Here is a 15,438-nt window from a genome sequence, read left to right as displayed (position 1 = left end):
CTCATACTGTAACCATTCAGTAAATAAGAACCAATCATTTAAAACATGTCTGGTATTGTGCTAGAGGCTGGGGGTACAAATATGAACAAAAGGAATATGAACAAAAGAGAAACCAATTCAGATACAGTAAGTATAATACTATGTACTATAATGGGGTTTGGATAAAGTGTTACTCTCAAAAGTAATAAAACCAACTGACATTTATTGCATGCTTACTCTGTGCCAGGCACTGTTCTAGGCATTTTACACGTCACCTTGCTTCCATATTATCCTGTTTAGTTTAGAATTCTATGAGGCAGGCACTATTCTCATTCCAGCTGTACAGATGAGGCAGCGTGGGGGTAAGTCACACACCCCAGGGTTACTTATCTAGCAAGAGGCGGAAAGCTAAAATGTGAAGCGGCCATTCTGGCTCCAGAGTGCAGGCTTTTAACCACTACCCTATACTGCCTTTCAGGAGCCCAGGTCAGTGCCCTTGGTGCTCAACAAATGCTTAGAAGGAACAAAACAACTGATATTTACAGAGTGCTCACATAGTGTGGCTGACACCCCTTCTTCCTGAACACTGCAGGCTAAAACCTAAGAATGTTTATATGATTCTTCAAAAGCTTGGGCAAAAGACAAATATCTTTCCCTCCACTTCAGTAATGGGATCAGAAGTTAGGTTTTCATAGCTAACCCTTAAATCAGTCCCTTCATTTCTCTGTTCCTCCAGTTCCTATGAGCTTACATCACTTGGGAGCCAAACTAAAAATGACATTTTCAGACATTGCTTCAAAGAATTTCCCACATGCCCTAGCATGTTACAGTGACACTGCTGCAATGAGAAAGATTTCCTTAGAATTAGGTGAGAAAGAGAGGCAAATCTAAAGAGATGATATTTCAGGTTGAAAGAAGAAAAAAGTTTCCTGATTCAGGGCTAAAGGCTGCTGCCAACAGCTTGTTTTGTTCCCAAAGATCAGCACACAAAAGTTTCACAGAACTGGAGGGAAAAGATCTGGATGCTAAGTTAGATGGGGAGCTCGGGGGTTGGGGGAGAAGGGGGGCAGAGGCGGGTGGGCGGCGCGATTCCCATCATTCCTTTGGGAGCCGCAGAAAAATAACAAAACCTCTATAAAAGAGATGAGCAAGTCTGCTGTGAAAGGAATGACCCCTCACATATAGGGAAAGCAATTTGCATCTACAGATCTCATTGGTATAAACGACCTCCTTCAAAGAGTGAAAACCTCAATGGAAAGCCACTATATACCCATGAAAGGCTTTGCCGGCTATTTGTTGAGCTGTATACAGACTAACAAACAGGAGTGGTTAACCTGGCGCACCATGCACTATAGAGATATTTTTTTTAAGTAGGCTTAGTCAGCTAATCTTGTTGAGATTTCTCTCATACTACTGATTTCTTATTCTCAAAATAAATTAAGAGGCTTCATTCAAAATTCCCTGTGGTCTACCAGCTTGAGTTTGTTGGGTGTCTTTGATTGTCTCTTGTCTTTAGATTCCCTGCCTTGTCTCTTTAGATTTTGCTGTGCCCTTTGGTATTTCCCGTTAGTCCATGTCTGGAATAGCTAATTACACGGTAGCATAATTCCCGCCCGTACTACAAGGAAAAGCAGAACCTTGCTAATTCACACCAATGACTGAAAGACTCCTGTGTAAGTTACTGAATTATGCAAATGAGCAATAAGTGAAGAAAGATGATTCAAAATTGTATTTCATTCATTTATTTTGACAAGTGTAGTTTAGTCTTAATTATTTTGAAATTTTCTTTGTAGCATACTAATAAATTTACTGTGGCACATTTGTTAAAAGTGATAAAGCCTTTACTAAGAGAGACCAGAGTGCGCTCGGTTGAATAATTTCCTGAAGACAGGTGCAGGTTCAGAGCCTCTCTTTTATCTTGGATTTTACTGACTTTTCAGCACTACATTTTTTTTTGGCAAGGCAATATATAATATACCAATAAAACATAGGAATTATTTGAGCAGCAAACATTTACTTCATAAACAGGTCCTGCATGTGTCTAAACTTTCAACATAATGATAGTAAAAAAAAAAATTAATCATGCTTCAAGTAAAACATTTTTACATTCTATGGTCCTAATGCTAACAGGACTTTTTTATCTTCTAAATAAAACTAGTTCAGTCCATCATTCATCTCTTTTAATTCCTATTTCTGTTTTGTTTTGTCTTACCATACTTCTTTTAAAGTTAAAGACGTCTGTTTTAAGATAAGTGGATATATCACAGTACGTAACATTTTCATGTCAAAATACTTACATTATTATATTCTGAGTTAAATTATTTAAGATAGGAAAACATTTTGATACACTTCTGACAGATGTATCCTGCCAGATGGAGTCAACTTCTTTCAAAGTACCACCACTGGTTACAGTGGGGAGTGAAGAGACAACAGCCTTCCAGCTTCCAGTCTTGGGTTTAAAGCTTTGCATAAAGCAGCCTCTTAACAAGCACTTTTTGACTAAACCTCCAATTCAGATATGTTTTAAAATCATCATGCATTTGTCAGATGAGGTTCTTTGATTTACAAAAGCTAGATGAGCAATAGAGCACTTACAGAATAGTGAGAAAGAAAAAACTTCATCGCAAACTACATGACTGTAACTGTGCCTATTAAAATCTCCTCCAGTGTTCAAGGCCCAACTCAGATTCCACCCCCACCAGGAATCCTTCCCTGAGCTCTATGCAGAGATCCCGAAGCACTTCATACATTCCCTCGTATTAGGGTTATTTGCCTTCAAGTTGAAATTTCCCTACTAGATTAAGGAGCAGGGCAGCTGTGACACAGCAGAAAGAACGCTGGGCTCTCACATTCCCCAGCTTTGCTGCCTCAGGAGGGTCATTTCATCTCTTTGAGGTTGTTTCTTCATCTGAAAAATGTCAACTCCCCCTATCAAAGGGGAAAAGTAAAAGATAATGGGTGTGAATAGTCTCCATAAAAAGTAAAGCCCTATAAAAAATAGGTGCTTAGAGGGTGAAGGCATGAATGAAAAAATGAGCAGAAGTATTATTACCTCTAAAGCAGGAACCAAGTTTTGCTTATACTTGTGCCCTTTACATATCACACAAGGCAGAGGCTCAAGAAACACTCACTGAATGCATTTGGCGGGGGTGGGGTGTGAAAAGGGGAGAAAGAGAAAACCAGACTTATACATAGACCTGATTTTGTCATCTTATTTGTGAGTTTGGTTTTACGATACTTTCTTAAAACAAGAAAAGTACCTCAGTGTCTAAAATTAGCTGGCAAACCTATCTTTTTGAGAGCACAGCTGGTTTAAGCCTGAAGCTCTAAGGGATAGTGCTAAGGCTAGCAGGGCTCAGAGACTAAGGAGAGAAAGGTTTCCCAGGGCCTTTACATGGAGAGAATGCAATCAACATTAATTCAATTGAGCTCAATGACAGGCTACTAATTCCATCTAGTTACCGTTCTGTTGGCCACAAGGTGAGAGAGAATGCTGATGGACTTGAATAAATTCATGACAACTATAGGAAGAACTACTCTAAGAATGAGTCAAATTGATGATGGGTTTTCTTTGTGTATGAGGGGTAGCATCTGTTACATGGACATGATAGTAGGGCATAAAATCATAAATGGGCACTGACGAATCATGTGCAGATCAATACCTGGACCTGGGGCTACCGGGTAACTGGAGACAACAAGGACATAATTACTTCAAAAGTTAGGTTGAAGATAATTATGAAAAATTTAAAGAATCACAGAGGATAATGAAAACATATGCCAACTTGTAAGAAAAGCAAGAAAGCAAAGCAAAAAGAAACAAAAAAACTCAGTCTATTTAAACAATGTCAGTTCAAAAATTAAATCTGCACTGTAATTGGAAAGGCAAGGACTAAGCAAAGACACTTAACTTTTAACCATTCAAGGCTAGTCTGCCATGGTACATGCAATTGGTAAAAAACAAAAAAACCCAAAAGATTAAGAAGATGCACAAGAGGCAAGTGCTGTCTCATGGAGGGAGTGTGAACACTTCTGAGAAGAAATGTTAGCACAACAGAGTTAAGGTAAATAAATGATGGAGACATTAAATTCTGGGCTAAGTAAATGAGCAAAGATTCCCAAGAGGAAAAGAATACGCAATTTAAAAATAATCCCAAACTACTAGAGAAAAATACCAGAGTCAGACTAAACCTGTTTAAATTCCAAATATCTCTGAGAGCAAGAAACAATTCTGGATGACTATAAATCCTCTAATTTGCTTGAAACAAGTGGGGCTGGTGTTTTTGTATCTTTCACTGACTGCTTTTTAAAAAGGCATATTTACTACAATTTTAGCTGGCATCAAAAAGTCAATAACTGATAAAACCACAAAGAGTGCTTCTTTAGAAAGATTTAAGAAAAAAAGTGGAATGTCATCTGCTTCTAAGACTACAGACCTTTTAATGTTTAAGGCTGCATTTTTAAAAGAAGTTACATACATTTTAAGTGGCTGACTCAGTACTTTTCTAGTGAAAAACCACTAATTCTGAGGGGAAGAAAATTTAGTATAACTATATCTAACCCGAAGTGCTTTATTTAGGTCATGTTCTAATAGATTATTATAGATGCTACACAAATATCGATAATTTAATATTCCTGAAACTTATGATACATTCTATCATGATACTCTCCACCATAAGTATTATAAAGCCCTTTCCTCCTAATTAATCTGCAATTAATTCAACCAACCTCCAATTAATCTTCTACAACATTACCCTACTTAGACAATAAAGCAGCCTCTACACTGGGTTTTAAACCTGGGCTAAAATAGACTCCTACAGACCAAAAATGGTTCTGGGATTTCTCTTTGTAGTGTAATTTAGATGTCATATCTAATTTGCTGTCATGACTATTGTTTCACTGTGCAATTTGTATGTCGTTTTGAATGGTAAAGGCATCATAGCTTTATTGAATTAAACCTTCTGTCTTTATTTGGGGTCTGCTGTTACATGTTTGTGTGTGTATGTTTACATCTCAAATGCTGCTTTTGACATCAAGTAGTAGTAGAAAAAGATTATGCTCTTTTGATATGTTTGCTCCTATCTTAGTTTATACAAACACAAACGGGGGTGGGGGGAAGAGAAGCTCTCTTCAAATGAAGAAAACAGAATTTTAATTATTATTATTTTGCTTTTAAGGGCAGAGATAGTTAAATAAGCCATTCACATTATAGAATTATAGAAGGTCTGGCTGTTTTGTAACCCAAATGCCTTGATTGCCAATTCTATTAATCAATTCTTTCCTAAGAAAGAACTGCCCTTTCCATTGATAGTTTTTGTGATACCTACTTCAAACATAAGACATTATTCTTACCACAACTCCAAAATCCAAAGAAATTCAAATACTCCCTGGTTTAACTCATAAGGAACAGAGGCCATCTTACCTGTATCACAATACTCTGTTTAGCGTTGGTCTGTCTGTAATTGTCTTTCTTGTCCTGGCCTGTGGGTTCAAATTCTAAATTAAAGTCAGGACTAAGACTAACTATGGAAAGCCTTCCAGTAGACCATTGGAATAGCCTTTTAAGTAATTTTTAGTGCATGAAATTTCATAAAGTTTTTACTAGATAATTACACTTCCTGATTTTGTAATTAGTGGAAGTACATGCAATTACATAATAATTATGATAGTAATTACGTAATTAAGATGTATAATTATGTAGTAAAAAACATCATGGAAATAAAACCATCTACTGTGTAAGCACAATACATTTTAAAAGTAAATTCACTAGCTCAACTGTTTAAAAATACTTTTCTTCCAAATAAAGTGATTAGCTCATATTATGGTCTAACTGCTTGAAAATTGTTTAATATTTTTTTCTTCATTGGTGATAGAAGTATATTTTTTAAAAGCACCTGAAAAAAATCTTATCAGGTATTTCCTACTCTCAACACTCAAAAAGTGACAACGTGTTTTGCAAATGAAGACCATCAACCACAGCATTATCACCTAGATACTGCAACATCAGTGTTCTCATTTGTGTTGCTGTACTTGTCACTACAAAAGGGACAAGGAACCTGCCCACTGAAAAGTGTAATAGAAAGGATTTTATAAAACTAATAATACATCTGTTACCATACCATGCCTGTAAGTCCATTTGGACACAAAAGTGCAAAAGTTGAGTGAATATTTACAGAAATGGGCTTAAAGAAAAGGCACATTATTACTCGAATATATGGCAACTTTCATATACTGCTTTAGCTCTCCTAAAGAGGATCACAGAAATTGTACAAAGACAAGACACTTCCACTATGGGCAAAGCAGCTACAGTGACAATTTCCCAGAACATGTGGTTTCTCTTCCATCACACTGTAAAGTCATCTTTAGTTAAAAACTAAAACAAAAACAAAACTGGCTGTATACAGAGAGAAAAACAAGCAGTATGAAGGGGCTCCAGCTGCCGTTGAAAAGTATCAACTTTGTCATTTTTGTACTTAGCATGAAAATAGAACAGAAAAGTGAGCAACAGCAGGAAAAGTAAATTCCCAAGTAAACTTTTTAGTAGCAAAATATAAGACACAGAATCTTGTTTTCCCTTCAAAAAAAATTCTAGTTCAATGTTTGAAGTCTTTACAAATGTGCTAAATCAATGTTGTCCTGAGGCCCAGAACGTGATGACTGGGTGAAACTTTACTCTGGGCACATATAGAGTGGCCCTTACATGAAGCGAGCGTAGAACTACATTCCAGCTCTTTTAGAAGCCACTAATCTTGAGAAGTTGAAAGCCATTTTGAAACCCTAATTTACTTCTCCTTGTTCCTTCTAGTTAAGAAGAAACAAAGTGGAAGAATTCATGCTTTCTTGCCTTTTAGCTCCTCTCCTAGCCCTTGTCAGGCCACTACACTTTTAGGCTTAATTCCAGAATTTATTTCAAAAGACCAAGCTGTCATACCAATTCTACCTTCAACCTGTGTGAGCCCTCTGTAGTCTCCACATTTGTCATTTTAGAGTTTTGCCAAAAGGATGGCCCTAATCAAATGATGAATAAAATGGGAGTAGGCTTTAGTTATTAAGAGGAAAGAATGTCTTAGATCAGTGCTTCTCAAACTTTCATGTGCCTACGAATCACCTGGGGATCTTGTTAAAATGTAGATGCTGATGCAGTATGTCTGGGGAGGGCCTGATATTTTGCATTTCTAACAAGTTCCCAGGTGATGCCTATACTGCTGGTGTACTGACCACACTTTGAGTAACAAGGTCTGAGGTTTGACTTGGAAAAAAAAAATGGATGGAGAAAAAAGCTGGTTTGTGTTCATCTGTATGTTATTTTCTCTCTCAACCACTAAATTATCTGATTATTTCTTTGTAATATTTCAGTGCTTATAATTTCTTGTTATAAAAGCAGTACATGCCCAGATGATAACTTAGAGAGTACATACAAGTATAAAGGAGAAAATAAAAATTACCTATAATCCACCCAGAGATAACAACTGTAAACAATTCTAGTGTTTCTTACTCATTTTCCACCTTACATATAAACTATAAATTAGAATCATAATGGTTGCTTAGTTTTGGACTTTACCATTATATTGTTAGTACTTCCCTAAGTCATTAAAGATTAAAACTATATGTAATACCTAATAATGACAACAAAGCCCCCTAGAAGTGCAGAATTATACGAGCCACTTTTCTATTATCAAAATTCTTTATGTGTTTTTACAGTCACTTCCTAATCAGGAAGAGATAGCTAACTATGTTCTGAACTGCCATGTTAGAGTCCCCCACGATAAAAAGTCACTTAAACTAATCAAAAGAGTAGTCAAAAACAAAACCACCTCAGATCATTTTTTATTTGTAAGAAAACAAAAGGAAAATGGAGTGTAAGTTACCCATTTAAAAATCTATTTTTATAAAGAAAATTGCTTTTCACAATTATAAAAAATATAATTTTAAGAAGAGTGAATCAGTGCTTAAGTGAATTTCTACCTTTACTTTTATATGTATTTGGTAGGTGTGAATTGTTTTATGTGTGCTTTACCTGTTATTAGAAACAGAGAAAAGGCTCATTTCTAAAATTCAACAACAATTTTTTCAGTAGAATAACCCATTGGCTTAAAAAGTGATGTAAGAACTGGACCACACAGGGTCTCTCTGACATAGGCTTCTTTTTAATGCCAAGTGAGGATCTAACAAAGTAAATTCTCAGAATGTCAACTGGCTTTGAGAGAACTCCAGGGGTTCACTGCTACTTTTATTTCAGCACTTCTAGCAATGATAAAACTCTCCTGGCTTTCGCTTTAGCAGTTCAGGAAATATAGTAGAAATCCTTAACACTGAAAAGAGACCTGTCTTGAGACCCTCAGAAATCTCCAAATTCCCATATACACTAAAGCATATAATTTCTTTCATAAAACTCTTATTTTCTGGCTTAAAAAACCCATCACTTTTTAAAATTCCTTCACTTTTCAGTACTGTTGCCTCTCATTTGGGTCCCCATTTCCCCTGAAGCAATACAATTACTGCCACTTCATGAATGTAAATTTTCTTTCTCTACCATTTTTTTTTAAAAGATTGGCACCTGAGTTAACATCTGTTGCCAATCTTTTTTTTTTTTCTTCTTCTTCTTCTTCTCCTCCCCAAAGCCCCCCAGTACATAGTTGCATATTCTAGTTGTAGGTCCTTCTGGTTGTGCTATGTGAGATACTGCCATGTCTGCACCCAGGATCTGAACCAGCGAAACCCTGGGCCACCGAAGTGGAGTTTGCAAACTTAACCACTCGGCCACGGGGCAATCCCTTGAGTGTAACTATTTAAGCTGATGGTGAGCAGAGAAAAGGACCCTGTGACAGTGTGGGTGAGGGGCAGCCGGCTTGGCTCACTCACTAGTTCAGCGACGACATTCTTTAGATTCAATTCAAATTTGGCATCAGGCTACAACATTACTTGTCTTCAGTATCACTCGCAAAGAGTTGAAACAGATATTAAGTCTGAAAATGTCCAGGAACGTCAGTGACATTAATTTATGGCACACCGGAGTCAAGCCAAGCAATACAGGAACTTCTAGAATTTTATTGCACATTGCCTTCCATTCATGGACAGAACTGTTTCCTAAGACTAATTCCTCCAAAATTCTTCAAATTGCTTGTATGGCCTTATTTTCTACTAAGAATTCATTCAACAAAAATTTAGTGAGCTGGCTCCAAAGGGCAAAGTGCAGATAAACAAGATACAACCCTCTGCCTCAATGAACTCAGTGGAAGAAAAAGTCAAACAAAACAACCGAGGACAAATCCTATGACAAGGGCACTCACAGGGTGCTATGGGAAAGCAAAGGAAGGAAGCTTATATTACATAACTCACTTTATTCATCAATACAATGGGGTACAATCCACTGCTGCCTCACAGGGCTGTTGTGAGGACTGTGTTAGACATCTGAAAGGATAACTGGAAACTACAAAGTACTTTAGAAAGGGACAGCCTAGTCCTGGGTGACAATAACAGAAACAACAAATGCCGACAGATGTTACCATTAGGCACCTAAAAAGGAAAGACAGAAGAAAAGCAACAATAACAAGAAACAGAAAAGTTTAAGAAAAAATGGGTAAAGCAAGCAGGTGAGGACAAAGCTCAAGAGGGGAAGTGACTGTGAGATTGATTTCACCCGGCTGGGAGGCGCAAGGGACAGAGCAACCTTGACAAGCACTGCTCAGCAGGTTGTGGCACTCCAGGCTGCCCATATCCCTTTGCAAAAGACAGGGGTGATCTGAAGAATAGTCCTTCTAGGCCTAAAGAGACACTGTTAGGAAACTGGGTTTCCTAACAAACGGTTTTCATAAGGCCAAGGTTAAATTGCCATCTTTTTGCTAACCTTTATGCTTTAGCTCCAATTCCTTTCTTTAATGCAGATTCCTAAATCCTAGCGTTTCAATTCTGGCAAAGACAAATGCAACATACTCACAGGGGTTTATAGAAAAACTCACCAAGAAGACGATCCGTTATGGGCTGAATTGTGTCCCCTCAAAATTCACATTGAAGGGAGGTTAAAGCCCTAACTCCCAGTACCTCAGACTGTGACTGTATTTGGAGACAGGTCCTTTAAAAAGATGATTAAGTTAAAATGAGGCCATCAGGGTGGGCCCTAATCCAATAAGACTGGTGAGCTTACAAGAAGAAAAGATTAGGACACAGACACAGACGGTAGAGAGGAAAGACCACATGAGGACAGGGAGAAAATGGCCTTCTTCAACCCAAGGAGAGAGGCCTCAGAAGAAACAAACCCTGCCGATACTTGATCTCAGTCTTCCAGCCTCCAGCACTGTGAGGAAATACATTTCCGTTGTTTAAGCCATCCAGACTGTGCTACTTTGTTATGGCAGGCATAGCAGACTAACATACCATCCTACTACGAGTAGCTGACACAGACTAAGAGGAGATAAGCATCTGGTAAGAGAGAACAGAAACAGAAAAAAAGTGTTTTCTTTTTTTTAAGGAATAAAGATCAAACACTAAAGTGAAAAGGCAATTAGTGTTCAAAAGAATGAAAAGACAAGCCAAAGACTGGGAGAAGATATTTGCAAAGGACACATCTGATAAAGGACTGTTAACCAAAAGATGCAAAGAACTCTTAAAATGCAACAATAGGAAAACAAACAACCTGATTTAAAAATGGGCCAAAGGCACTTCACCAAAGACATACAAATGGAAAATAAGCATATGAAAAGGTGCTCCACATCACATGTCATCAGGGAAATGCAAGTTAAAACAAGAATGAGATACTACCACACCTACTAGATTGTTCAAAATCCGGGACATTGACAACACCAAATGCTGGTGAGGATGTGGAGCAATAGGAACTCTCCTTCGCTGCTAGTGGGAATGCAAAATGGTTATAGCTTCTTTGCTTCCAGTTTGGCAGTTTCTTACAGAACTAAACATGCTCTTACCATACCATCCAGCAATCGTGCTCCTTGGTATGTATCCAAAGGAGTTGAAAACTTATGTCCATAGAAAGACTTGCACATGGATGTTTACAGCAGCTTTAGTCATAACTGCCAAAACTTGGAAGCAACCAAGACGTCCTTCAGTAGACGAATGGATAAATAAACTGCGGTACATCTGGACAATAGAATATTATTCAGCACTAAAAAGAAATGAGCTATCAAGCCATAAAAAGACACGGAGGAAACTTAAAATGCATCTTACCAAGTGAAAGAAGCCAATGTGAAATTGTTGCATACTGTATGATTCCAACCATATGACATTTTGGAAAAGGCAAAACTATGGAGATAGTATAAAGATCAGTGGTTGCCAGGGGTTGGGGGCAGGGAGAGATAAGTAGGGGGAACACAGATGATTTTTAGGGCAGTGAAACTACTTACACATTTGTCCAAACCCACAGAATGTCCAACCCTAAGGTAAACTATGGACTGTGGGTGATAAAGACGCATCAATGTAGGTTCATCAGTTGTAAGAAATGTCTTACTCTGGCAGGGAAGACTGTGCATGTGGGGGGGCAGGGGGCATATGGGAAAACTGTACCTTCCTCTCAATTTTGCTGTCAACCTAAAAATGCTCTAAAGTTTATCAAAAAAAAAGGACAGTTAGTGGCTCCTTTTCCTTGCTTCCAAAACAATTTGACCAGACAGTGGTTCATCACACTTAGCTGCTGCTGAGTCTGTCTGTCTCCAAAGGACTCTGAGCTCTTTCAGGGCAGGGAGCATTGGCCATCTTTGTTTCTCTTACATCTGGGATGGCACTCAACGCAGAATAGGAAATACGTAAGTATTGTTTTTAGTGCTGTCAAACGAACAAACAAAAAGGCTTGATTGAGAAAAGTTAAGAGACTCTTTTTCCTCCTGCATTTTTAAGCAGACTTAATTTAGACAATTGGGCAAAGATTTGAACTGATCACTTATCCCTGCTCAGGCCAAGGCCCCACGGGATGAGGCAGTTAAATTATGTGCTGCCATCGTGTAAATGGATTTTTACTTCATATACTGCCACTATGTTCCTCTAAAACTTCCTTTGGATCTATTATGCCATCTGTGCACATTCTGGAGCAGTTATAATAATAATGCCGAAGTCCCACAGAAATAAGATTTTTAAAATGTTATGCGGTTAGAGTGAATACACAGTAAACACTTCACCAAAGTGAGTAACAGTTCCTTTACCATTTTAAAGGAAAGGGAAAAATACCAAATGGGGTTAATTCACATTATGGACTAATGGCCTGTAAACCTTCGTTTGAAAGCAAAGCACAGGAAAAATCTTTGACGAGAGCTACTTTTCACCATAAAAATAAATAAACCACTTTCAAATAATTTGTACGTGTTTTTTCCAAGTAAATTGCCAAGTTTCAAACAAAAATTAAAACCACCATCCAGTTACAACCCTTAAAATATGGGCTTCATAATGGAAATGGTAAAATAACCTCAGCAAAGGAAATGTTGCTAGGTACTGACAGTAAAGGAGAATCTACAGCAAATACTTCACACGCCAGTTCCAGGGCACTTGTTGACAGACGCTACTTAGATTCCATTCTCAATAATATAACTGTGTGTAACGACTGTCATTTTTCACAAGACTTTTGATGCTAACGTCTATTGCTGTTCTGGCCTTAGTCCAAACGGAATAAATACATCTGCCCTCTGGATCCTACAGATTTTCAATTCATTTTTATACAAAGTCTTCCTTGAACAGCAAATCAAAAGAGAGTATTTCACTCCAACTTACAGAGTGAGAAGTGAATTTTCTATATGTTACATTGATTTACATTTATGGAATTTTCCTCTATAATCGTTCCCCTATGGACTATAAGAATATTCTTGTTCTCCAATTGTTCCTTATAGACTACAATCTGTATTCAACTCTCTTTTACACAGTGCCCAGGACAAGAGGTTCTCAAACTTGGCTGCACGTGAGAGTTATCTGCAGGGACTTTTTCTAAAAAGCAGAGCTTCTGAAACTCTACCTCATACCTTCTGAATTAGAACCTCTGGGCGCAGGATCCATGGATTTGGTTTTTTATATGCTCCCAGGTGACTTACCAAATGTCGCTTGTTAGGAAACCTCTGCTCTTGGACCACGGGCAGCATGACAAGAGTTTTGGTTTATACCCCACCACTAACAAATACTCTAACACCACTTGGCATTACTGAATGATCTGAAAACACTCTGAGCAAGTAAATTTTAGATAATTCACTCATTCCTAAGCCTAAAGTTAGGAATAATAAATAAGCAGAAGGAAGCTCAAAGGAAAAATACTTTCAATAATTAAAATTCCATAAATAAAAGACTTGGAACATTTCATGAAGTTCCTTCTGTCAGACACACATTTCATATCCTTCTCTTGCTTTATTTTCTTTAGACTTCTGACATGTAAAGGAATCCATCAATAATTCGCTTAGTGACATTTTGGCCCTGAATTCCTGGATGGTCTATTTATTAGAAGCAAATGACAAAAAAAGCGTTCTAATTCTTAAACGTGTGAAATGAAACTATAGTAAATAGTGTGACTGTACAGATTATGCCAACACTTCTCCCCTTTTGCCAAGCAAGGAGCTTCCAAGAGGTTACTCTATTCCCTCATGTCTCAGGAGAGCAGTGTACACTCCTCAATGTTCTCTACAAAGCTGGGCTGAGTCTCCAGTGACTTTCCAGATCACTCCTATATGTCCCCAAGGGTCATCGGACTTTTGAAAATTGCTGATCATGAATGACTGATTCAGCTTCTCAGGTAAGAATTTTAGAGATGCCTGGAAGAGGAATCTATCCTTTTGGAGTTTAAGAACATCTATGGAACAATCTGGGATGGTTAGATTCAGAAAGAAGTAAAGGGAGAGCAAGTTCTAATATACCAATTAGCAGAAAGAGGTAAGAAAGCTGACAGAGACAGACAGTGTACTCATCAGAGAATACTTAATCCTGACCGCTCAGAATACCTTTAAGGAAAGGTCCTTGCGAGTGAAAGAGAAACAGCTATTAATGATGCTGCAAGTAAATATGGGCTTTATATCCAGCTACAAATGGAAGTTCAAAAACCTAGTTATTAATGGGCAGAAGGAATTTTTTTTTTTCTATACAAATTTTACTAATTCACTGAAAATATGCTGTGGAGATAGACCAAGTTCTTGTTGAACATCTAAAGACAAGATACTAATATCCAAACCAACTCCTCCATCAGCTTTAAGTGTTTTATATCCAAGGACATCAAAACCAAATAAGTCAAGGCATTTTTTTCTTTATAATTTCTAGCCTATCTCGTGGATGGAAAAACTGATGTCAGTTATGACTAGAACTGAAAACAGTTAAGATCAAATCAAGGGCAGCATGGGGATTCTTATGTGAGAAAATCCAGCAATATTTTTACCTTTCTATATGCCCTTGAGGTTACCTCCAACCCTAACACCAACCAACAAAATGTTGAATTGATATTCACTGACAAACAATATAAACACTCTGTATGTAACTAGTAAGGAAAACGTGTAAACTTGCCTTTTTTATTTTTTAGAGGTAATAGAAAAGTTGTCAATGTGATTTTCAGGGAGGAGGAAAAAAACCATGCACTTACGACATTTTCAAATACTTTAAGTTACGTAACAAAGCTTTCCCCAGACCCATTAAGCCCCACAGTGCCTGCAAGTCTCGCGTGAGGGTTAGAGGCAGCACCTGATCATCTGGGCCGAGGTGCCTATATCCTCTCTTAGGATGGAGTCAATAAAAGAACTCCACCCCACCTCTCTCTTTCAAAATGAACCTAGGCTTTTTAGTGAACAGCAGAGACACACTCCAGGTCTATTTTTTCGTAGTAATATCTGGTTTTTGTAGGTCCAATGATCACGTTGCCTATGCTTACTTTATTACAATTACTAAACTCTATAGAAAATAGCATTTTCAAAATATAGCATTTAAAGAGTCCTTTTTGTACTGTTCCTCCCCCAAAGCCCTGCTTTAATAGAGAACAATGTGCGACAGGCTGTGGGGCCAAAGCTGGGGATTCCTATGCCGCCGCCCCTCATGCAGGGGATGCCTGTGCTCACAACGGCCCCCACGGCCTGCCTCTGAGACAGCGGTGTGATGCTGCGTGAACAGCCTGACACAGTAGGTCTGGCTTTTATGATGCAAATTTCTACTTTAAACTCAAAGGTAATTACAGTATTTTAACGTACCTTTCTCATGATCAGTAATAAGTTTCTCCAGTGCACAGTCCACATCAAAAATGTACCGGTAAAAGCACAGCTGGGTGTACAGGGACTTGTCAGAATACTGCAATATAACAGAAAATAAATGAATACTACTATTGGGGAGGGGGGAATGATGGAGATCATTCTCAGAGTGTATTCCCTAATTTCAACTTCCATATCGAGCAGCTTTTTTTTTTTTTTTAAAGAAGGGGAATGAGTAAGGAGAGAATCATACTAACGGTTTGTCCCCCTCATACAGCACAGCACACATACCTTTCATAATTCAGAATAAATCTTGCCA

General features: G+C 37.9%; 1 protein-coding gene across 5 annotated transcripts in view; it reads right to left on the bottom strand.

Moving 5' to 3' along the window:
• Nucleotides 1–15,438, bottom strand: part of POLA1 (DNA polymerase alpha 1, catalytic subunit) — a 286,920-nt gene that overhangs the window by 50,684 nt on the left and 220,798 nt on the right. For 4 of the 5 annotated variants that reach the window (XM_014830262.3, XM_070502286.1, XM_014830263.3 and 1 more), the window contains exon 36: nt 15,123–15,219. The exons of the other annotated variant lie outside the window; for it this stretch is intronic. In XM_014830262.3, the coding sequence (XP_014685748.1) occupies nt 15,123–15,219 (97 nt within the window). The remainder of the gene's footprint in view (nt 1–15,122; nt 15,220–15,438) is intronic. 5 annotated transcript variants of the gene reach the window in all.

The sequence above is a fragment of the Equus asinus genome, chromosome X, assembly GCF_041296235.1.
Source record: "Equus asinus isolate D_3611 breed Donkey chromosome X, EquAss-T2T_v2, whole genome shotgun sequence".
NCBI lineage: Eukaryota > Metazoa > Chordata > Mammalia > Perissodactyla > Equidae > Equus > Equus asinus.
Note: the sequence above shows the minus strand (reverse complement) of the source record. Positions and strands in the feature narration are given on the sequence as shown.